General features: G+C 37.2%; 1 protein-coding gene across 5 annotated transcripts in view; it reads left to right on the forward strand.

Moving 5' to 3' along the window:
* The window catches only part of BDP1 (B double prime 1, subunit of RNA polymerase III transcription initiation factor IIIB), a 92,254-nt gene that overhangs the window by 13,953 nt on the left and 53,866 nt on the right, over window positions 1-24,435 (forward strand). For all 5 annotated transcript variants that reach the window (XM_030322558.1, XM_030322566.1, XM_030322576.1 and 2 more), the window contains 5 exons: window positions 8,688-8,742; window positions 11,716-11,859; window positions 14,321-14,605; window positions 14,952-15,099; window positions 20,676-20,834. In XM_030322558.1, the coding sequence (XP_030178418.1) occupies window positions 8,688-8,742; window positions 11,716-11,859; window positions 14,321-14,605; window positions 14,952-15,099; window positions 20,676-20,834 (791 nt within the window). The remainder of the gene's footprint in view (window positions 1-8,687; window positions 8,743-11,715; window positions 11,860-14,320; window positions 14,606-14,951; window positions 15,100-20,675; window positions 20,835-24,435) is intronic.

The raw sequence follows: 24,435 nt of genomic DNA on the forward strand, positions 1-24,435 counted from the left end.
TCAACTGACTGAACCACCCAGGCGCCCCTATGCCTTTTCAATATATTGTGAGCTCTTTTTTTATTAAAAAAAATTTTTTTTAAATTTTTTATTTTATTTTTGAGAGAGAGAGACACACAGTGAGAGCAGGGGAGGGGCAAGAGAGAGATAGAGACAGAATCTGAAGCAGGCTCCAGGCTCTGAGCTGTCAGCGTAGAACATGACATGGGGCTTGAACTCACAGACTGCAAGACCATGACCTGAGCCGAAGTCAGACACCCAACCGACTGAGCCACCCAGGCACTCCTATAGTGAGCTCTTTATTCAACCATGGGTTTTTTTTCTTCATTAATTAAACTAGCAGGAAAGACAGATGTTTTGTTCTTGTGCTACACTAGGCATGGATCCATCACCTGGGGACCATTATATGGTGTAATGGTTATTCTATTTCTGCAAAAGAAGAATTGTTTATATTATCTATGTTCCTTTTCTAATGTTGATCTTTGATATAAGGAGAAGAAAACGTTAAAGTATGTGAAGGCTAGAAATTGTCTAGGGGAGCTCTCTGATCTGAGTAATTAATGATAAATTTGTCACTAAACTATTTCTCCCCAAAATTGTTTAGACTCCTCCCCTAAGTTTAGTGTAGTTCTAACAAATCTTTGGGCAAAATTTAGAAAAGTGAAAATTTAGACTAGTGGATTGTATTGGTTTTCAAATATCAAACCAGACTTGTGTTATTCTTTCTGATGTTGGATTTTATTATATTTTCTTGAGAATTTTTTTTTTTTAAGGTCATAGAGAGTGCATGCATGTGAGCCGGGGAGGGGCAGAGAGAGACGTGATCAGGGGATCTGAGGGAGGCTCTGTGCTGACAGCAGCCAGCCTGATGGAGGATTCAAACTAATGAATTTATGAACGATGAGGTCACGATCTGAGCCAAAGCTAGATGCTCAACTGACTGAGTCACCCAGGTGCCCCTCTTGAGGATTTTTTGCATCTTTGTTCATGAGGGATATTTTGAATATTTATTTATTATTGATTTATTTTTGAGAGAGGAGGGGGCAGCGAGAGAGAGGGAGAGAGAGAATCCCAAGCAGGCTCTGCACTGTTAGCACAGAGCTTAATGCGGGGCTGGAACTCATGACTGAAATGATCTGAGCTGAAATCAAGAGTTGGACACTTAACCGGCTCAATCAGCCAGCCGCCCTATGAAGGATATTTTGCAACTTTCTTTTAATGCCTTTATCGTAGTTTGGTACCAGGATTATGCTGGTTATAGAAAATGAGTTGGACAATGTTTTTGTTTTTGTTTTTTTTCTTTTATCTGAATGAATTTAAGATTAATACTATTTCTCCTTTAGTGTTCAATAGAATTCAACAGTGAAAACCTTCAGACCTGTAATTTTCTTTGAGGAAGGATTTTAAGTTCAGTTTCTTTAATACATATAGGTATATTCAGATACTCAGTTTTTTTCTTGTCAGTTTTGATGCTAAGTTGTTGAATTTATAGGCATGAAGTTTTCATACTGTTCAGTAATCATTTTAATTTTTATAGGATATTTCTCTTTGATAATTGACGTTTTCCTTCTTTTTTTTTCTTTGTCTTGCTAAGGGTATTTTGACTTCCCCAAATCTTTCTAATGAACCAACCTGTAGTTATAAGTTTTTAATTGTGGATTTTCATTTTTTTAACTCTTCAACATTTCCTTCTATTTATTCTGCCTTTAATTATATTCTTCTTAAGATGAAAATTTTGAACATTGATTTTTAGTACTTTTTTTCTAATTAGACATTTAAAGCTATACATTTTCATCTGAGTCCTGCTTCAACTGCATTTCATAAATTTTGATAGGTTGCTTTCAGTGTTTCTCAGTTTAAAATATTTTCTACATGTATTTCTGTTATTTAGAAGTGTGCTTAATTTCCAAATATTTGGGACATTGGTAAATATTTTACTGTTTTGTAATTGTTTTATTAATTCCATTGTGAACAGCAAATATATAAGCTGTAAGATTTCAGTCTTTCTGAAATTTAATGAGATTTATTTTAAAAACATGTTATATTCATCGTGGTCAGTATTTCTGGTGCACTTGAAATGAGTGTATACTCTGTTGTTGGATATGTTGTCTAGTTCTAGTAGTTAACGAAGCAAAGAATTGACATCTGCCTTCATGATCATAGATTTGCCTCTTTCTGTGTTTATATTCAGTTTTTGACGTATATTGACTTTCTTGTGTCATTCACTTTTGGGCACAGTAATGGGTACATTCACTTTTAGTGTGCTGCTAAATTGATCATACAGCAATTGTCTTTCTCTGATTTATATCACTTAGTATAATGCTTTCAGTGTCCATTCATGATGTTGCAAATGGGAAAATTTCTTCTTTATGGCTGGATAATATTCCTGTACACATATACACACACATATGTACCACATTTTTTCTTTTTTTTTGTGCTTTGCTTTTGTAATTTTTATTTTTAATTTACGTCCAAGTTAGTATATAGTGCAACATTGATTTCAGGGCTAGATTCCTTATTGCCCCTTACCCATTTAGACCATCTCCTCTCCCACAATTCTTCCAGTAACTCTCTGTTTGTTCTCCGTATTTAAGAGTCTCTTCTGTTTTGTTCCCCTCCCATTTTTATATTATTTTTGTTTCCCTTCCCTTATGTTCATCTGTTTTGTATCTTAAAGTCCTCATGTGAGTGAAGTCATATGGTATTTGTCTTTCTCTGACTAATTTTGCTTAGCATAATACCTTCCACTTCCATCCATGTAGTTGTAAATGGCAAGATTACATTTGTTTTGATTGCCAAGTAATGCTCCGTTGTGTGTGTGTGTGTGTGTGTGTATGTGTGTGTGTGTGTGTGTACATACCATATCTTCTTTATCCATTTATCCGTTGTTGGATATTTGGGCTCTTTCCATACTTTGGCTATTGTTGCTAGCGCTGCTATAAACATTGGGGTGAATGTGCCCCTTCGAAATAGCATACCTGTATCCCTTAAGTAAATATCTAGTAGTGCAGTTGCTGGGTCGTAGTATAGTTCCATTTTTAATTTTTTGAGGACCCTCCATACTGTGTTCCAGAGAGGCTGTACCAATTTGCATTCCTGCCAGCAGTGCAAAAGAGATCCTGTTTGTCCGCATCCTCTCCAACATTTGTTGTTGTCTGAGTTGTTAATGTTAGCTATTTTGACAGGTGTGAGGTGGTATCTCAGTGTGGTTTTGATTTGTATTTCCCTGATGATGAGTGATGTGGAGCATTTTTGCATGTGTCGGTTAGCCATCTGGGTGTCTTTGGAGAAATGTCTATTCATGTCTTTTGCCCATTTCTTCCCCTGACTATTTGTTTTTTGGGTGTTGAGTTTGATAAGTTCTTTATAGATTTTGGATACTAACCGTTTATCTGCTTTGTCGTTTGCAAATATCTTCTCCCATTCCATCAGTTGCCTTTTAGTTTTGCTAATTGTTTCCTTTGCTGTGCAGAAGCTTTTTATTTTGATGGGGTCCCAATAGTTTATTTTTGCTTTTGTTTCTCTTGCCTCTGGAGTTGTGTTGAGTAAGAAGTTGCTATGGCCGAGGTCAAGAGGTTTTTGCCTGCTTTCTCCTCGAGGATTTTGGTGGCTTCCTGTCTTCCATTTAGGCCTTTCATCCATTTTGAGTTTATTTTTGTGTATGGTGTGGGAAAGTGGTCCAGGTTCATTTTTCTGCATATCGCTGTCCAGTTTTCCCAGCACCATTTGCTGAAGAGACTGTCTTTATTCCATTGGATATTCTTCCTGCTTTGTCAAAGATTACTTGGTCATACATTTGTGGGTTTATTTCTGGATTCTCTATTCTGTTCCATTACTCTGTTTTTGTGCCAGTGCCACATTTTCTTTATTCATTTCTCACTGGACATTTAGATTGTCTTGGCTGCAGTGAACAATGCTGCAGTGAACTTGGGGATACATACATCTTTTCAAGATAGTGATTTTGTTTCCTTCAGGTAAATATGCAGAAGTAGAATTGCTAGATCATGTGATAATTTATTTTTTAATATTTTTGAGCAACATCCATACTGTATTCTGTAGTAGTTGCAGTAATTTATCCAGTCTGACACTCTTTTAGTTTAATTTTATTATAGGTTGTATTTCTGAGAGAGACCAATTCATGGTCATTGAATTCTTACGTTGACCCTGATTTAAAAAAAAAAAAAAAAAAGATAAAATGTCTGTTGTACATTTCCATGTAATAATTTAGTTCATTTACCTTTAATGTAATAACTGATATGACTGGGTTCAAGTCTGTCACCTCACTATTTTCCGCTTACCCATCTGTTTTTTATTCCTCGTTTCCTGCCTTCTTTTGGGTTATTCAGATAAATCTTAGTATTCTTTCTTATTTTCTTTATTGTACCGTTTTACTCTTTACGCTTCATACTCCATATGTAATAATCTCTTACAAGCATATTCCATCTACCCTTCATCCTTTGTGCAATTATATATTTCACTTTTACATACTATAGTCCAATTTTACATCGAACTTATTTTAGCTTATAGTCTTTATTTATTTTATTTTTAATGTTTATTATTTTTGAGACAGGTGGGGGGGGAGTGAGGGAGGGAGACACCGAATCCAAAACAGGCTCAAGGCTCTAAGCTGTCAGCCCCCATTGTCTTGTCTTTAAAGGAAATGGAGTAGAAAAGTAGAAAAAAGAAACTAGCCTTAATATTTAGCCACTGTTTTCGATGCTTTTCATTTCTTCATGTAGGTTTGGATAGGAGATTTACTGTTGAAAAATTCTCTCAGCTTTGATTTATCTGAAAGTCTATTTCAGCTTACTTTTTGGTTTTTTTTGTTGGATATGCAAGTGGTTTGATAGGTTTTCCTTTCAGTGTTTTAAAATTGTCATTCTCTTGTCCATTGGCCTCCAGTGTTTTTGATGATAAGTCAGTCATATTTTTTGTTTTTATTCCCCTGTATGTGATAAATTGTTTTTCTCTATTTTTGAGAGGTTTTAACTCTGGTGTTCAGCAGTAGGGTTATGATTTTCGTATGGATGGTTTCTTTTCAATATTTTTTCTACTTTGTCCTTTTCCTCTGGGACTCCACTTATGTCTATTAGCCTGCATAACATTATACTTCAGGTTAAAGCTCTGTTCTTTTTTTTTCCTGATCTTTTTTCTCTATATCACTTGGTTAGTTTCCATTACTGTGTTCACAGGTTCACCCTGTCTTCTGCTGTCTTCGGTCTGCAGATACGCCCATTCAGTGAATGTTTCATTTCTCATGTTACATATTTTTCATTTCTTTAATTTCCACGTGGTTATTTTTCTTAGTTTCCTTTCTTCTAAGATTTCCCTGTTGATTCCGTATTTTTCTTTAAATCATTGAACATATTTATAACATATTTTAACTTTCTTGTTTGTTAATTTCAACATTTAGATCATGTTGAGATCTGTTTCTGTTGACTGTTTTCTTTGTGCATCACATTTTCTTGTCTTCTCATGTCTTGTGGACTTTTTTTTTTTTTTTTAAGTTTATTTGGAGAGACAGAGCACATGTGTGTTAGCGGGAGGGGCAGAGAGAATGGGAGAGAGAGAATATACAGAGCCTGACATGGGGCTCGAACTCCTGAACCATGAGATCATGACCTGGGCCAGAACCAAGAACCAGATGCTTAAGTAGCTGAGCCTCCCAGGCGTCCCTTGTGGAGGTTTTTTAAAATATTTTTTTTTTTTAATGTTTATTTTTGAGAGAGAGCATGTGCGTGAGCGAGAGTAGGGGAGGGGCAGAGAAAGAGGGAGATTCGGAATTCAAAGCAGGCTCCAGGCTCCAAGCTGTCAGCATAGAGCCTGATGTGGGGCTCGAACTCACAAACCACGAGATCATGACCCAAGCTGAAGTCGGATGCTTAACTGAACTACCTAGGCGCCCCATGGATTTTTTTTTTTAATTTTTTTTTTTTTAACGTTTATTTATTTTTGAGACAGAGAGACAGAGCATGAATGGGGGAGGGGCAGAGAGAGGGAGACACAGAATCGGAATCAGGCTCCAGGCTCTGGGCCATCAGCCCAGAGCCCGACGTGGGGCTCGAACTCACGGACCGCGAGATCATGACCTGAGCTGAAGTCGGACGCTTAACCGACTGAGCCACCCAGGCTCCCCTCCATGGATTTTTGTTAAACTGAGTACTGGACATTGTGGATGATATGTTTGATAGTGTCTAGATTATGTTTGTTGGTTTCTTTCCTTTGAAGAGTATTAAGTTCTAAAAGGCAGTTAATATTCTCTCATCTCTCCTTGTTATTGTCAAGGCTTGATTTTAGGCTTTATTATGGCAAATCTAGGCTAATCCTTTTTCTAGGTTTTTTATCTGAACCATAGAAAATCCTTTGAATTAGTTTTCTAAGTTCTCTGAGGACCATCATATCAGTACTATTCGAGATGCACAGAAGAGATCGTATAATTCATTACATATCGTGAATGCTTTAGGGCATTAGAATTTAATTCTCATGCTAGAGCCCTGAGTGAGAAAGCCTGCTTTAAGACTGTGGTCCTGATCTCGAAGTGGTGGCTTTTCTGGTGTCTAAAGTAAATGTTTGGGTATTAACTAAGTCTTTCCTTTTGTGAGGGCTAGAATTCTGTCAGCTTGCTCTGTTATGTAACTTCTAGTATCTTTCTTTTCTCATTCCTGGAGTAGTTGTTTTCTACTAGGCCTTAGGCTGTTGGTATGTGGAACCCAGATATAGACCAAGTACCCATGGAATACTTCCACTAGGCTTGTGAGACTCCTTTTTATATAGCTGTCTTCTCTCTACAACCCCTAAATATTCTCTAGCTCTTGAGAGCTCTGCTCTCTTTGGCCTATATCTCCTCTTCATTGTTTAGGGAATTTAGCCCAGAGAGCCATGGTGAACATGGGTACATCTTAGATGTTTCCATTCTCTCCAGAAATGTGAAGTTGTAGTTTTACTCTTGCTGTTGTCCATTGTTTGCAAACAGTTGATTCATTTATTTGGTTCAGTAGTAAAGTTATTTTTGGTGTGGTTGGATGTGTTGAGTAAGCCTGTAACCAGTTACTTCATCAGAGTCGGTGGTGGAAATTATGGGATTTATTTTACAGTCATGGAATTTAGTTTTCAGTAGTTCCTGCCTATAAATTCAAGGAATAATATCAATACATTCTTTACAAATGTTTTAAATTGTTCTCAATTATGTTCCTCATTAGGTAAAATATGGTATAGTATTGTTTTAGAATTGAATAATGCCTAAAGCTTATTGGCATTTCTCTTAGGATGTTCAATTTAGTGGTTATATAGCCTCTCATTTTTGATTTTTGTATTTTCAATAAAAGCTTTTAGACTGATCTATAAAAGGGAGAGATTGGTGATTATGCCCTCTCCCAGGATGTAATTGCATGATTAGATAATCTTAGAAACAAGCTTATACCCTCACACTTGCTAATGACCTTAGTTAGGATGGATTGAACCTTAAACTTTAACCATCTCCATCTTAATGGAGGTAATCTGGAGTGCTACAGGGAATGATGATCTCTGGTGCTCAGAAAAGCATGAAGAAATGTGCCTTAATATAAAGAAGTCTCTCTCTTTTTTTTTAAACGTTTGTTTAATTTTGAGAGAGCGTGCACACACATGTAAGCGAGGGAGGGGCAGAGAGAGAAAAGGACAGAGGACCAAATGGGTCCTGTGCTGATGGCAGAGAGCCCAATGAAGTCCCTAACCCTGAGATCATGACCTGAGCCAATGTTGGATGCTCAACCGACTAAGCCACCCAGGTGCCCCAATATAAAGAAGATTCTAAAGATAAACTTGGCCTGACTCAAAAATTTGTTTTCTCACAGTCTCTCTTCTGTGCCATAAAAAACATGAGAATAGTAATATAAGATGTTTAACTTGATATGAATATATTAGTTTTTTTTTTAATTTTTTTTTTCCACGTTTATTTATTTTTGGGACAGAGAGAGACAGAGCATGAACGGGGGAGGGGCAGAGAGAGAGGGAGACACAGAATCGGAAACAGGCTCCAGGCTCTGAGCCATCAGCCCAGAGCCTGACGCGGGGCTTGAACTCACGGACCGCGAGATCATGACCTGGCTGAAGTCGGAGGCTTAACCGACTGTGCCACCCAGGCGCCCCATAGTTTTTAAAGAGTTAATATTAGTTAGCTTAATTGACTACAGTTTGATTTGTTACCAGGCTAGTTAACTTAAATTTTTTCTATCCTCTGTAACTCTAGCTTCCATTGCTGATTTATGCTGTTGATTATAAGGAGGTTCAGGGAGCTCAGTGTAGATCATCATCTCTTTTTAAAAAGCTGAAGGTTTAAGTAGCTTGCCTGTTGGCAAAGATGTTATGTACAAGAGAATCATTTGTTATAAGAATTGTATTTATTTTTGTTTTAGAGAGAGAGAGAGTGTACAAGCAGGGGGGAGGGGCAGAGGAAGAGAGAGAGAGAGACAGACAGACAGACAGACAGAATCCCAAGCAGGCTCCATGGTTAGTGTAAAGCCTGACTCAGGACTTGAGCCCATGACCCTGGGATCATGACCAGAGCCGAAATCAAGAGGTAGACACTCAACCAACTGAGCCACCCAGGCACCCCAGAAGTTTTATTGTAATGCTTATTTTTTAGCTGTAATCTTCACTTTTTTAATAGGATAAAATTACTATAGGTTTTTGTTTTCTTTTGTTAACAGAATAAATTTAAACGTGAAGAGAAAACAAATGGATGGAGAATAGACAAAGCCTTCCGTAAGTATTAAGACCTCTTTTATGACATATCACTTGGAGATCTTAAAAAAGGACCAGTTTGGTTCCGGTGTGTTTTAGATTTGTGTTTTCTCTTTATTGTCATAAGAAGAATGAGACTGGACCTTTTTCTCTTGAGCAGTGCAGGTCTGGCAGCTGATAACAGATCTATAGACAAGGGATTAGTAAAACATTAAGAAGCAAGTAAGCAGAGTTCTGAGTTCCAGAAGTTATAGAGGGACTGAAGACACCTTTTCTAAGTGTTTTTTTTTGTTCTGAGTCAACTCTATTCAAGAAGGAATTGTTTCTGGAAGAACTAACAGTATAGATGATTCCTTCCAGTGGCCAGTCATTCATTCAGTTAATAATAGTAAACTTCTGAGAGCTGTTTAATGTTCTAGGCATTGAAGATATAATGGTGAGCAGAGCAAATGAGAAGTCTGCTTTTAGAGCCTTAAGTCTAATTAGATGTGGAAAAGGATAAAGTCAGTAGTCACGGTTAATTGCAGATAGTGATTAGTTTCTAAGAAGAAAAAAGAGAGTGAAGAGTGGATATGCAGAATTGGTAGTTATGGAAGTTTTGTCTGAAAAGGTGGCGTTTGAATTTATACCTGAAGGGATGATACCTATTTTTCAGCTTTTAAGTAATTGCTTTACTGCAGTTAACATTTTTTCTTTTTGAGTCCAGAGAAGAATATCAAGGGATCTGTACAAAAAAAGCAAAATTAAATGTATTGTTTAAAATAGTACCTGTAGGGGCGCCTGGGTGGCGCAGTCGGTTAAGCCTCCGACTTCAGCCAGGTCACGATCTCGCGGTCCGTGAGTTTGAGCCCCGCGTCGGGCTCTGGGCTGATGGCTCAGAGCCTGGAGCCTGTTTCCGATTCTGTGTCTCCCTCTCTCTCTGCCCCTCGCCCGTTCATGCTCTGTCTTTCTCTGTCCCAAAAATAAATAAACGTTGAAAAAAAAAAATTTAAAATAGTACCTGTAGAGGCACCTAGCTAGCTCAAACAGAAGAGCATGCAATTTTTGATATTGGGATCAAGCTCCACGTTGAGTGTAGAGATTACTAAAAAAAAAAAAATAAACTTAACAAACAAGAGTTTAAAAAAAATAAAAATAAACCTATATTCCTTGTCTGGAAGATAATTATCAATGTTTCATGATAAATGTATTCACTGTCCTTTTGCTGTAGTGCTAATCTTTGGAAAAAACCTGAAAAGGGGACTGATGTCATATAGCACGTGTGTTTACCTTACGAGGAGACCCTGAGATGAGTGGAGTCTACTCACAATGTTGTATTGGGTCTTTAGGGATAGCACTTCCAAGAATAGCTCCTGGAAGATCTGGAGTATTTTAGTCTTAAACTTCTATTTTGGAGAGGTGGTCATGAAACTGTTCATTATGTTCAGTGCATTATAATCAGAAGAGAATTCATAAATCCATAAAGTCTTCATGGGGTATGGAACCATTGTTAAGACCATTTTAATAGATTATTTTATTTTACTGAAAAAATTTTTAATGTTTATTCTTGAGAGAGGGAGAGAGGTGCAGAGTGCAAGTCGGGAGGAGCAGACAGAGAGAGGGAGACACAGAATCCCAAGCAGGCTCCACACTGTCAGGACAGAGCCTGACACGGGGCTCGAACCCACAAACTGAGAGATCCTGACCTGAGCCGAAGTCAGATGCTTAACCGACTCACCACCTAGCCGCCCCTGTAATACACAATTTTATTATTGGCTGATTTGGGTGCTTTGTAGTGGAAAATTAGAAAAAATTAAACTGCAATTTTTTTTTTAGAACTTATATTTTCAATTTCTCTGAGAATTTTTTTTAAGTTCATTTTTTTATTTTGAAAGAGAGCGTGTTCAGGGGAGAGGTGAAGAGAGGTGGCAGGGGAGGATGGTGGAGTAGAGAATCCCAGCAGGCTCTGCACTGTTAGTGTGGAGCCCATTGTGGGGCTCGAACTTACAAACCTTGAGGTCATGACCTGAGCTGAAATCAAGAGTTGGGCACTTAACCAACTGAGCCACTTAGGCGCCCTATTTTAGTTTTTTAAAATTTAATTTAATTTATTATTATTATTTTAATGTTTATTTTTGATAGAGACAGAGCACAAGTGGGGGAGGGGCAGAGAAAGGGAGACACAGAATCCAAAGCAGGCTCCAGGCTCCGAGCTGTCGGCACAGAGCCCAATGTGGGGTTCAAACCCACAAACTGCGAGATCATGACCTGAGCCGAAGTTGGATGCTTAACCGACTGAGTCACCCAGGTGCCCCCATGGCTGTTGCTGACGTAATGACATTGATGGGTATTTAGTGAGAATGGTCCTGATCAATATTCACTTGCTTCCCTTTTTGCTGATATTTGGAAGATTAAATAGTGAAAGGGTTGTGATGAAGAGAGGACATGAGGTAGAGAGGCTTTGAGGAGTTAGTCATCTGGTCTTTTCTCAAAGTTGATTTGTAATGTACATACAGTGCAATTTATAGTTTGAGTTTTGACATAGGGTATACTTGTGCAACCACCACCCAAAACAAGGTATGGAATATTTTCATCGAACAGAAAGGCCCCTCTGTCCCTTTGTAGTCAGTCTCCACAGCTATCCTGATGCAGGGCAACTGCTATGTTCATTTGAATCACCATAGATTAGTTTTGCTTGTTCTAGAACTTCTTATTCATGGAATCATACAGCATGTGCTCTCTTATGTCTGGCTTCTTTTCAGTCAACATTTTGAGATTTACCTATAATATTGCTTGTATCAGTACATAGTTGTTTTTTTGTTTTTTAAACTGATGTAACTTGTTCCTATTTATTGCTCAGTTTTCTTTTGTGAGTCTCTACTACAGTGACTAGAGTTGGTTATCCATTCTCCTAATAAGCCCATTTGCTTTTGATGTATGGTACGTAACTTGAAAATTCTTTTTCTTTTTTTAAAATATAAACTTGTGGGTTCTTTTTCTCTTTTTTTTAAACAGAGGAAAAGCGCCCTTTTGACTTCGATTTTTTTGCTCATTTGCTTCAGAAAGTTCTTGCTGAAGAAGAGAAAAGAAAACAAAAATCTGTTAAAAATCAGAGTTCAAAGGAGAAGAAATCTTCTAAACCACGGAAAAACGTAAAAGGTATTTAAAAGAAAGCGTGTTCTATTATTTAATAGTGATACACTTGGAATATTGTCCCTTGAGTCTTTGAGCATTCCTCTGTAGTTCAGGTAGTTGAGATCATCAGGGCATCCGTTTGGGGAGACTTGATTTTTCTTCAGTCTTCCAGTTATCTGGCCTAAAATAGCACTTCCTTTTAAATTTAATAATTTGCATGGCTGGGCTGTTTGACATCTTTCTTGCTTCTAGAGTGTTGTTGTAGCTAATAAAAGAGCACTGGAATTTGGGGATGTCATGTTTGGTTACTTATTATCATTTTCCTTTGTAAAACAAACCTGACACAAAGTTCTAATGTTTAAAAAATGGAACTCTGATACTTTTGCTTGTGACTGAATTGCATTGTTTGAGCACAGTTTATTTCTCAGGGTTAGTGTTGATTGGTGCTAGGTAGAAACTTGTGTATATGTAGGCATTTCTATTTTTAGGCAAATATTTTCTTGATTATTTGAATTCTGATCTAGGAGGGTAATGTTTAGTTACATCAAGTACTTTAAAGAATCATGGAACTATGGGGAGGTTTATATGTTAGGTTGTTCACATCCCAGACCCTATCCACATGTTTTAGTCACTTGGAAACAGCCCTGGAGATCTTGTTAACTCTCCCTATGGTCTCATAGTTTAAGTATTGACAGATGTAGGACTCAAACCTAGGGCTGTGAGAGCCTGCTTTGGGGGTCTGCAAGACTAATGCGAGGTTGGATTATTTGCTAGGAGACTCAAAAGATGCAGTGTATGGTTTTACACCAGCTGAGATTTCTTACAGTGAAAGGCTATGGAACAGAATTAGCAAAGGGAGAACATACATGGCTCAAAGTCTAGGAAAATCCAGGTACAAGCTTACAAGAGTCCTCTCTCCTAGAGTCCCACAGGAAGTGCTTCATTTCTGTAGCAACAAGTTATGATGAGATAGATAAAAAGTTGTCTGCCAGCTTTCTTGTTAGAAACTGAGGGTCCAAGGTTTTTATTGGAGGCTAGCAATGTAGACACCCTCTGCCTGGCACATATCAGAATTTGGAACTCCCAAAATGAAAGCAGTTGTTCAGCATAAACCATAGTGTTGGTACAGACGTTTTAGGCACACCGGGCCACTTTTGTCAGGCTGGTGTGAATTCTCCCCAAACCTATGTTTCCAGACACAGCCTAAGGGTCAACATTTTAATCAGGCCTTTCAAGGGATGGCTGCTGCAGCCTGCCTGCTGCATTAATTGTCTTCTGCACAGAGCAGTCCAGCATTTCTTTTCTTGGAACATGATGTCTCTATCTTTTTAAAAATAGTGTTGGTAACTATAAAATTATTACAATTTTTAGTGTTTTTTTTTTTTAACCTTTTATGGCCCTGGGAAATTAAAATAGATATATTAACATGATTATTATGTTATAGGTCATATCATAAATAACATGTTGTGTTTTATTTAATGTGAGAACTTTTTATAGTTTTTTTATAACAAGTCTCAGAATTTAAAAATTGCTGATTATTATTCTGATAAGAAATCCAGTGTTCTCAGTTGTAAATTCTTGTTTTGACTTTTTTTTTTTTAACAAATTAAATGATGTTAATTTTATTATTTTTTAAGATTAGGGTTTTTTTTTGTTTTTAAGACTAGATATTTTTAGAGATGTCTTGATCAACAGTTGTTGTGAAGTTTGCTTTTGGTTGATGTCTCCATGGTGATTTCTCATTTCTTTTTTTAAATTTTACATATTTTTATCTTTTGATGCAGTTGACTATTAATATGTCTTCATTAAAAGGGTATTTTAAAAATTGTTTAAAATTGTTTAAAATATTGTCTAGAAATATTTTTTTTTTTTTTTTTTTTTTTGAGAGAGAGAGAGAGAGAATCTTAAGCAGGGTCCCTGTTCAGCGGTGAGGCCGAAGCAGGGCTTGATCCCACACCCCGGGATCATGACCTGACCTAAAATCAAGAGTTGTATACTTACCCACCCAAGCTACCCAGATGCCCCTAAAAATATTTGTTAGAAAGGGTTGTTCATTGAAAAACAAATAATACAGAAAATGGCGAATTCTCTTTCCTACCCTGCCTTCAAATCAAATTGTCCAGATTTTCTAGGGATAACTGTTAGTAAACACTTCTATTGAAGTGTATGTGTGTCTTAGAGGATATGTAATTGTTTTTGCTTAATAAAAATGAGATCATAATCTATATGTTCTCTGCAACTTGAGTTTTTTGTGCAAAAATACCTTTTGAAATCTTTTACATTACTACTTACAAGCCTACCTCATTATTATTTGTTATGTGGATTTTTATACCATAAACGTGTTACAGCTTCTTTAGTCCCAATTGGGTATTTTAGGTTGTCTTCAAAGTTTTGCCCAGATATCCCTGAGTATTTATCTTCTTCATCTTTAAGATTTTTCTGTAGGTTATTTATATGTTTATAACAGTATCTTTTATTTTCAAAGCAAAAAAAATTGCCAGTGAAGGAGGAAATGATGATCCAGATGAGTCTCTGAGCAGCAAAATTTCAGATACAGAACAGTCTCAAAAGGATGCTCAAACGGGTGAAGAAGAACAACAGTCTCAGACTTTATCAGAACAGGATTCAGAACAGATTGCATTAGAAACAGACCTAAATCAAAAGAAAAGAAGAAGAAAGAATCAGGATGAAACTGGTAAACAGGAAGTAAAGAATCTTTCAGGAAATGCCACTGTTCAGTTAGATCATTCTAAAGGAGAAAAATACATAAGTAAGTTTCTTACATGTATTGATAGTCCCTATATAACTTGAGAAGACATGTACTGTCAGGATATATGTAATTTAAATACTTCTGAGTAGCAGCGATTAATAACGCTTAAATTCTACAAACTGCCCAGGAAATTTGGGCTGATCTATAAAACACAGTTAAAATTTATACAGTTGTGAGTTGACTAAATTTTCATAAATGTTCTAAAATTAAGATCTCTGCCTTGGATATTGGAAATTGTGGAATGGATTAATGATTTGTAGGAATAGACTGTTTTATGTAAATTCCTGTGTGCTTTAAAAAGTGGATGTTTTCGTTTTTTAGAATAACATGCATTTTGTATTCATAGATAACAGTCAGTCTTTAAGGCCTGAGATGAATGAAGATGAAGGCAATAAGGAACAGAACCTTTCTTGCATACAAAATATAGATGACATTGTGGATTTATCCTCCAGTGAAAAAATTGAGAAAAGAACTGATCCTATCCTTTTATCGAGGTATTCTCTATACCTTTACTGACTTTGTCTACATCTTCTGTTAGTTACTGAATGGGGAGTGTGACATCTCCAGCTATAATTATGAATTTGCCTATTGTTCTTCTGAGTTCTATTTGTTTTCATGACTTTTGAAGCTCTCTTATTAGGTGCGTGCATATCTAGGATTGTTGTATCTTCTTGGTGAAATTACCCTTTAACATTTGTGGATATCATTCTGATACTGCTCTTTGTTCTGAAGCTTAACTTTGCTACAGCTGTCTTTCGGTTAGTGTTTGCATGGGCTTATCATTTTTTATAAAGATTTTCTCTTTATTTTTGGTTTTTAGCAGTTTGAATATGTATATCCTGCTGAGTTTGTTTTTTTTAAATGCGGTAAAAAGCATGTGAGATGTGCTGTCCTAACAAGTTGATAATTTCTTTTTAGTGTCATTCATTTTTGAGAGAGAAAGACAGAGTGTGAGTGGGGGAGGGGCAGAGAGGGAGACAGGGAATCCGAAGCAGGCATTAATCAGGCTCTGAGCTGTCAGCACAGAACCTGACACGGGGCTGGAACCCACAAACTGTGAGATCATGACCTGAGCCAAAGTCAGATGCTTAAGTGACTGAGCCACCCAGGTGCCCTGGTCCTAACAAGTTTTTATTTTTATTTTTATTTTTTTTATTATTTATGTATTTATGTATTTATGTATGTATGTATGTATTTATTTATTTATTTATTTATTTTTTAATGTTTATTTATTTTTGAGACAGAGAGAGACAGAGCATGAACGGGGGAGGGTCAGAGAGAGGGAGACACAGAATCTGAAACAGGCTCCAGGTTCTGAGCTGTCAGCACAGAGCCCGACGCGGGGCTCGAACTCACGGACCGCAAGATTGTGATCTGAGCCGAAGTCGGCCGCTCAACCGACTGAGCCACCCAGGCGCCCCCTAACAAGTTTTTAAATTGCGTAGTAGAGTATTATAAACTGTTAGCAAGGTGTTGTACATAAGATTTCTAGACCTTTTCATCTTGTATGACAGATACATTCTATAAATTGAGTAACAACTCTGCTTCCATTTTAACCCCAGTCCCTGGCTGCCATCCTTCTACTTTCTGTTTCTGTGAGTTTGGTTTGTTTAGATACGTCATATAAGTGGAATCATACAGTATTTGTCTTTCTGCGACTGGCATATTTCACCTTGCATAATGTTTCGAAGTTTCACCTGTGTTGCAGCATGTGACACTATTTCCTTCTTTCTTTGTGGCCAAATAATATTCCATTGTACGTATATATCACATTTTCCTGTTTCACTTCTCTCTCCATGACCATTTAGATTGTCTCCATCTCTTGGCTATTTTATTTCCTTAATAAGTTATATTGCTTTTGTTTATGTTTTTTTGAGCGAGAGAAAGCATGCATATGTACAGGGGAGGGCCAGAGGGAGGAGAGAATCTTAAGCAGGCTCCACCCTCAGTGTGTAGCCTAGCACAGGGCTCAGTCTCATGACCATGAGATCATGACCTGAGTGGAAATCAGGAGTTGGACACTTAACCCACTGAGCCACCCAGGAGCCCCTCTGTGCTATTTGATTTGATTTGACTTTTTATTAAAAAAATTTTTTTTTAATGTTTATTCTTTTTGAGAGACAGAGATAGAGCATGAGTGGGGAGGGGGCAGAGAGAGGGAGACACAGAATCCGAAACAGGCTCCAGGCTCTGAGCTGTCAGCACAGAGCTCAACGTGGGGCTCGAACTCACAAACTGCGAGATCCTGACCTGAGTCGAAGTCAGACGTTCAATCAACTGAACCACCCAGGCGCGCCCCTCTTTGCTATTTTAAATAGTGCTATGATAAATTTGGGAATGCAGATATCTCTTTGAACTCCTGTTTTAATTTCTTCTAGATGTATACCCAGAAGAGGGATTGCTGAATCATAGGATAGTTCTATTTAAAATTTTTTTTTAAGATTTTACTTTCTTTAAAATACTGTCTACCCCCAGCGTGGGGCTCAAACTCACAACCAGGAGATCAAGAATCGCATGCTCTACTGACTGAGCTAGCCAGGTGGCCCTGTATTTTTAATTTTTTTGAGGAGCGTTAACACTGTTGTTCATAGTGGCTGTGCTATTTTACATTCCCGAGCCAGCAGTACACAAACATACCAGTTTTCTGTAAACTGGTTTTCATTACCAACACTTGTTATTTTGTGTTTTCTTTATTTGTGTTTGATAATGGTTATTCAGACATTTGAGGTGATACCTCATTGTGGGTTTGATTTGCATTTCCATGATTAGTGATGTTGAAGATATTTACATATACCTGTTGGCCTTTTGTATGGCTTTGAAAAAATTCTATTCAGCCCTTTTTCATATTTTTTAATTAGGTTATTTTCTTTGAATTATAGGGATTTAATTTTTTTTTAATGTTGTTTATTTTGAGAGAGAGAGTGTGTGTTCTTGTGCGCTCATAAGCTGGAGAGGAACAGAGAGAGAAAGAGGGAGAATCCCAAGCAGTCTCCACGCTGTCAGTGTGGAGCCTGACGTGGGGCTATATCTCATGATGGTGAGATCGTGACCCAAGTGGAAATCAAGAGTCAAATGCTCAACTGACTGAGCCACCCACTCACTCCTAGGCATTCCTTTTATATTTTGGGTATTAAATTAACAGATAAATGGTTTGCAAATATTTTCTCCCATTCCACAGGTTGTCTTTTGACTTAGTTGATGATTTCCTTTGTTGTGCTGAAGGTTTTTAGTTTCATGTTGTTCCACTTGTCTGTCTGTGGTAGTTTGTTCATACAATTCGGAAGGTTAATACTTTCTTTGAAGCTGAGTCATGGCTCTTGGGTCCTTAATTTTCTAGGTGACAGACATCTAAATTATGGTTTCTGAGACACAACTTAATTTCATAAACTACACACAAAAAATAGTGATGCCTTTTAGAGGACAAACAACCCTGTAATGACTGTTAAGATCCTAACTGGTTTTGTAAAACAGTGAGCTGATTCTAAAATTATTATATACACAAGATTGAATGGTCATGAGTGGTAAAGACAATTTGAAAAACAACAGTTCTGGAGAGGAAATATATTAATACTTTAAAGCTAGAATAATTATCCTGATGATGAGTGATGTTGAGCATCTTTTCATGTGTCTGTTGGCCACCTGGATGTCTTCTTTGGAAAAGTATCTATTCATGTCTTCCATACATTTCTTCACTGGGTTGTTTTTCGGATAAGTTTGTTAAATTCTTTATACATTTTGGATACTAACTCTTTATCTGATAGGTCATTTGTACATATCTTCTCCCATTCTGTTGGTTGCCTTTTGGTTTTGTTGATTGTTTCCTTTGCAGTGCAGAAACTTTTTATCTTGATGAGGTCCCAATAGTTCATTTTTGCTTTATTTCCCTTGCCTTTGGAGACATGTCGAGCAAGAAATGGCTGCATCTGAGGTCAAAGATTTTGTTGCCCGTTTTCTCCTGTAGGGTTTTGATGGTTTTCTGTCTCACATTTAGGTCTTTCATCCATTTTGAGTTTATTTTTTGTATGGTTTAAGAAAGTGGTCTAGTTTCATTCTTCTGCATGTTTCTGTCCAGTTCTCCCAGCACCATTTGCTAAAGAGGGTGTCGTTTTACATTTGGATACTTCTTCCTGATTGATGAAAAGACTGTCAACATCACTCATCATTAGGGAAATACAAATCAAAACCACATTGAGATACCACCTCACAACAGTCAGAGTGGCTAAAATTAACAACTCAGGAAACACTAGATGTTGGCGAGGATGTGGAGAAACGGGAACCCTCTCGCACTGTTGGTGAGAATGCAAACTGATGCAGCCTTTCTGGAAAACAGTGTGGAGGTTGCTCAAAAAATTAAAAATAGAACTACCCTACAACCCAGCAATAGTACTACTATGAATTTATCCAAAGGATATAGGAGTGCTGATCCATAGGGACACCTGTATACCCTAATGTTTATCGGAGCACGCTCAACGATAGCCAAATTATGCAAAGAGGCCAAATGTCCATCACCTAATGAATGGATAAAGAAGATGTAGTTTATATATACAATGGAATACTACTTGGCAATGAAAAAGAATGAAATCCTGCCATTTGCAGCATTATGGCTGGAACTGGAGGGTATTATGCTAAGTGAAATAAGCCAGTCAGAGAAAAGACAGATACTGTGTTTTCCCTCACGTGTGGAACTTGAGAAACTTAAGAGAAGACCATGGGCGAAGGGAAGGGGAAAAAATAGTTACAAACAGAGGGGGAGGGAGGCAAACCATTAGAGACTCTTAAATACACAGAACAAACTGAGGGTGGGTGGGGGAGAGGTGAGGGAGAGAGGCAAATGGGTAATGGGCATTGAGGAGGGCACTTGTTGGGTTGAGCACTGGGTGTTGTATGTAATTGATGAATCACGGGAATCTATCCCCAAAACCAAGAGCACATTGTATACACTGTATGTTAGCCAACTTGACAATAAATTATATTAAATAATAAAGCTAGAATAATTAAAACAGTGTGTTACTGGCACAGGAACAAATGTACTCAGCAGAACTGAATGTAGTAGCGCTTGGGAAAAAAGATTTAGTAATCTGGTACATGGAAGTGGTAACATTAGAAATAAGTGGGTGGAAAAAAGAAATTAGTGGGTGAAGAGTGAATGAATTATATTCATTAGATGGTGCTTGGGTGTAAAAAAGATAATATCCTTATTTCACCTTTGCTAACTTTCTGATAGATTAAAGGCTACATATATAAAACAAATCTTTAAAACTTTTAGAAGAAGGTGTCGGAAAATATCTTTGTGATATCAAGGATTTCTTAAGATATAAAAAGCAAAACTTTAAAAGATAAAATTGATAAATTTGACTGCAGTAAACTTAACTTTTTTTGACAAAGGTTTCATAAAGAAAGTGAAAGGCAAGTTGCTGTTGGGGAGGTTTTATGTATGTCTAACCAGAAAGGAATATGTAAAGAGGTTTTGCTGATCAGTTGGGAAAAGACAAACACCCAGTAGAAAAAATGAGGGAAAAAATATCTGGCTAAATGCTTTATGTGTTGAAACTGGTTAGTACATGGCTATCATTTATGTTGTTGTTAGTTGAAATATTTCATAATACGGTAGTCCTCTCTTTGCATAATGCAGTGTTAACTGCAACTTATGCGTGTTGGAGCTATGTCCTCGGATTATAAAACTTTTGGTTAGCAGGATACCATGCGAAGCAGAGCCTAAGTGTATAAAATTTTAATGAGAGAAAATTCCTCAATTTTACTATGACTTTACATATAGATTTGATTTGTCAACCCCATGTATGTAATTAAAACTTTTTAATTTTGTGACTTCTCAAGTGGTTTCCCAGGCTTGTTAATTTGCGGTTACTACTTTCTCTGAAGGTAGAGTTTTTAACAACACGGTACAAGAAGGATCATAGAAAAGCCGAAATATTTATATTGATAGTTCCAAACTATGAAGTATCATTTTCTAAAGTGGATTTATGTATTTAAAAAAAATCTTTTAAGTAGCTATTATAAGACATGTATTACTAAAAATTTCTTTTCCCCTGATGTGTTTTCATTTGCTTAGTGGTCAACAAGATGCCACGCCATTAGCAGCTGAGACTTCAGAATCAAGCCCTTCAGATTTGCCTTTATCAGAAGTTGAAATTAGCACACCAAGTGAGGTTAATAATGCTGAAAGTAGTTGTACAGAAGAAAGCAATGTTGACCTAAAAAATAAATCATTGTAAGTATTTTATGTGGTAAGATTTTAAAATTTAGTTTCAAAATTTCATGCGTTCTTATTTAAGAAATTATAGTGTTGTTTTCTTTAAGGATTAGAAAGGGACTGTAGACCATTTAATATATAATTGTACCATGGTCTAAGTGTGACGTCAAGGCTTATCACTTTATGTTTCATTACAGAAAGATTCTCTTTTTTTTTTTTAATTTATTTTTTATTTTGGATGTTTTTTATTTCTGAGAGAGAGTGAGTGAGTGAGGAAGGGGCAGAGAGAAGGAGATAGAGGATTCTAACCTGGCTTTGTGCTTATAGCAGTGAGCCCAAGGTGGGGCTCAAACTCACAAACTGAGATCATGACCTGAGCAGAAGTTGGACACACTTAAATGACTGAGCCAATTAAACTTAACTTGGAACCCTACTGTTTGGTTTATTTATTTAATTAGAGAAAGAGAGCATGAACGTGTGAGGGGCAGAGAGAGAATCCCAGCCAGGCTCTGCTCTGTTAGCACAGAACTTGATGTAGGGCTCGATTTCATGAACTCTGAGATCATGACCCCAGCTGAAATCAAGAGTTGGACACTTAAATGACTGAGCAACCCAGGCACCCCTCTTTGTTTTGTTTTGTTTTGTTTTGTTTTAAGGCTTATTTACTTTGGACAGAGAGAGAGAGAGCACAGAGCCTGTCAATGACCTCAATCTCATGACTGTGAGATCACTATCCGAATGGAATCAGGAGTCGGGTGCTTAACCTACTAAGCCAGCCAGGCACCCCAGAAAGATTGTCTTTCATATCTGATGTATAGTTAAGATAGGAGCTTTATGCAAAGTGGTGACTTATGATGAAATTCTAAAATAATTTGAAAGGCTAAACATTTGCTGTGATATACTACTTTTACTTGGTTTGAGTCATTTTTCAAAGCAGTAGATTTTTGATATTGATGCCTTTAAGGATATTATATTTCCTTGTATGAAAATAGTGACTAATGTCTTCACTAAAAACGGAATAAAAGCACCAAAAGAATCTCCTTTTGAAGAGAGGTATCTCAAAAATTCAGACTTCCTTTTTGTGTTCTTCTAACCCTTCACATAGGCTTAAAAGCTATTTAGTTTATGAATTCTTATTTTTGGTAAAGCACAGTCACACTGAGAATTAAACTTTTTTTAAATAAAAATTTAGTCTTTGAAATAGGCAAACTATTCTTTCTATGTTTGTTTTTTTTTTTTATTTTTTATTTATTTTTTTTTTTAATTTTTTTTTTTTTCAACGTTTATTTATTTTTGGGACAGAGAGAGACAGAGCATGAACGGGCGAGGGGCAGAGAGAGAGGGAGACACAGAATCGGAAACAGGCTCCAGGCTCCGAGCCATCAGCCCAGAGCCCGACGCGGGGCTCGAACTCACGGACCGCGAGATTGTGACCTGGCTGAAGTCGGACGCTTAACCGACTGCGCCACCCAGGCGCCCCTCTATGTTTGTTTTTTTATTTATTTTGAGAGAGAAGAGAGTGCTTGCAGGGGAGGAGCAGAGAGAGAGGAGAGAGAGAATCCTAAGCAGGCTCCCCGCTCAGCGCAGAACCTGATGTGGGACTCCATCCCACAAACCATGAGATCATGACCTGAGTCAAAATCAAGAATCAGATCCTTAACTCACTGAGCCACCCAGGTCCCCTCTTCATTAGTTTTGAATGGCTGTGTAGTGTTTTGGTGTATAGATGAATTATAGTTTATATTATCAGAGCCCAGCTCATGGCTATATGGGTTGTTTTTTCAAATAACACCACAATGGTTAGGGGCACTGACCCCTGGGCAGTTGAAAATCCATGTATAACTTTGACTCCCCAAAACTTAACTACTAATAGTCTACCGTTGCCTGGAAGCATGATAACATAAACGGTTGACCACACATATTTTGTGCATTATATGTATCATATACTGTATTCTTACAATTTAAGGTAAGCTAGAGAAACAAAATGCTTTAAGAAAATCATAAGGACGAGGAGCACCCCTTGATTTCAGCTCAGGTCATGATCTCACCATTCGTGAGTTTGAACCCCCTGTTGGATTCCATGCTTACAGTGTGGAGCCTGCTTGGGATTCTCTCTCTCTCCTTCTCTCTGCCCCTCTTCTGCTTGTGCTCCTACTCTCTCAATAAAATAAATAAACTTTAACGTGGTGCCTGGGTGAGTCAGTTGGTTGGGCGTCTGACTTCAGCTCAGGTCAAGATCTCGCTGTTGATGAGTTCGGACCCTGAGTCGGGCTCCACACTGACAGCTCAGATTCTGTGTCTCCCCCTCTCTCTGCCCCTCCCCTGCTTGCGCTCTGTCTCTCCCTCACTCAAAAATAAACACCAAAAAAAAAATTTTTTTTTTCAAATCATAAGGATGAGAAAATACATTTATTGTACTGTACTATATTTATTGAGTAAAATCTGTGTATATGTGGACTTGTACAGCTTAAACTTGTGTTGAAAGGTCAGTGGTATGTATTCGTAGGGTAAATTGCTCAAAATGGATTCGCTTATTCTAATGTGTATGTGTCTGTGTATATACATGTACACACTTAGGATTTTGAGAGATACTTCCAAAATATTCTCTGTAGGAGTTAGACTAGTTTATATTCCCACCAACATTGTAAGAAATGTCTCCTTTTTCAGAAAATGGTGTTAAACTTGGGTTTTTGATGGTCTTGATATTATAAAATATATTAGTATAGTATCTCCCCCCCACTCTTCCTTTTTTTGGCAGGGGTATGTAATTTGATTTCATTGTTTTTATTGAGTTTTTTATTTTAAAGTTTCCTAACCTAAGGAAAAGTCAAAAGAAGTAAACAATGAACGTCTATGTATAATTCCCCTTAGATTCTCTGATTCTTAATGTTAATTTGTGCTTGCTTGCACATGCATGCACTCTACCTTCCCTCACCTTTAATTTGTAGTTTTCTTCAAACTTATTTTTTCTTTTTTAAAACTTTATATAGTTTGTCCATTTTTTAATTTTAATTTTTTATTTTTTAAATATTTATTTTGGGGGGAGCACAAGTGGAGGAGGGGCAGTGGGAGTATCACAGAGGATCCAAAGAGGGCTCTGCGCTGACCAACGAGCCCTATGTGGGGCTGAAACTCGTGAACTGTGAGATCGTGGCTTGAGCTGAAGTCAGACCTCAGCCTACTAAGCCACTCAGGTGTCCCTGTCCGTTTTTTAAGAAGTTATTGATGATACTGTTTTGTGGGAGTTCGTTATATTTTAGGGAGACTAGTCTTATTGTATGATTTGTAAAACATGCTTTCTCGGTTGGTAGTTTGACTTTTGACTTAGCCATGTTTTGGCTATGTAGAAATTTTTTGATTTTTATGTTGTCAAATTTCTCAAAATTTTTTTTCTTTTGTAGCTCCTGAATTTTTAGTTAAATTTTATAAAGGCTTACCCCACCTCAAGGTTATAAAGAATTCATCCGTGTTTTCTTTATGACTTTATTTAATTCTGATCCATTTGGAATATATTATGAGTACAGTGCAAGGAGTGGAGCTAATTTTATTTTAGTCCCCAGTGTTAGTTTTGCCATCACCATTACTTTGATATTATTTCTTCTTCTTCTTTTTGTTTTTT

Source organism: Lynx canadensis, chromosome A1 (genome assembly GCF_007474595.2).
Source record: "Lynx canadensis isolate LIC74 chromosome A1, mLynCan4.pri.v2, whole genome shotgun sequence".
In the NCBI taxonomy this organism is placed as follows: domain Eukaryota; kingdom Metazoa; phylum Chordata; class Mammalia; order Carnivora; family Felidae; genus Lynx; species Lynx canadensis.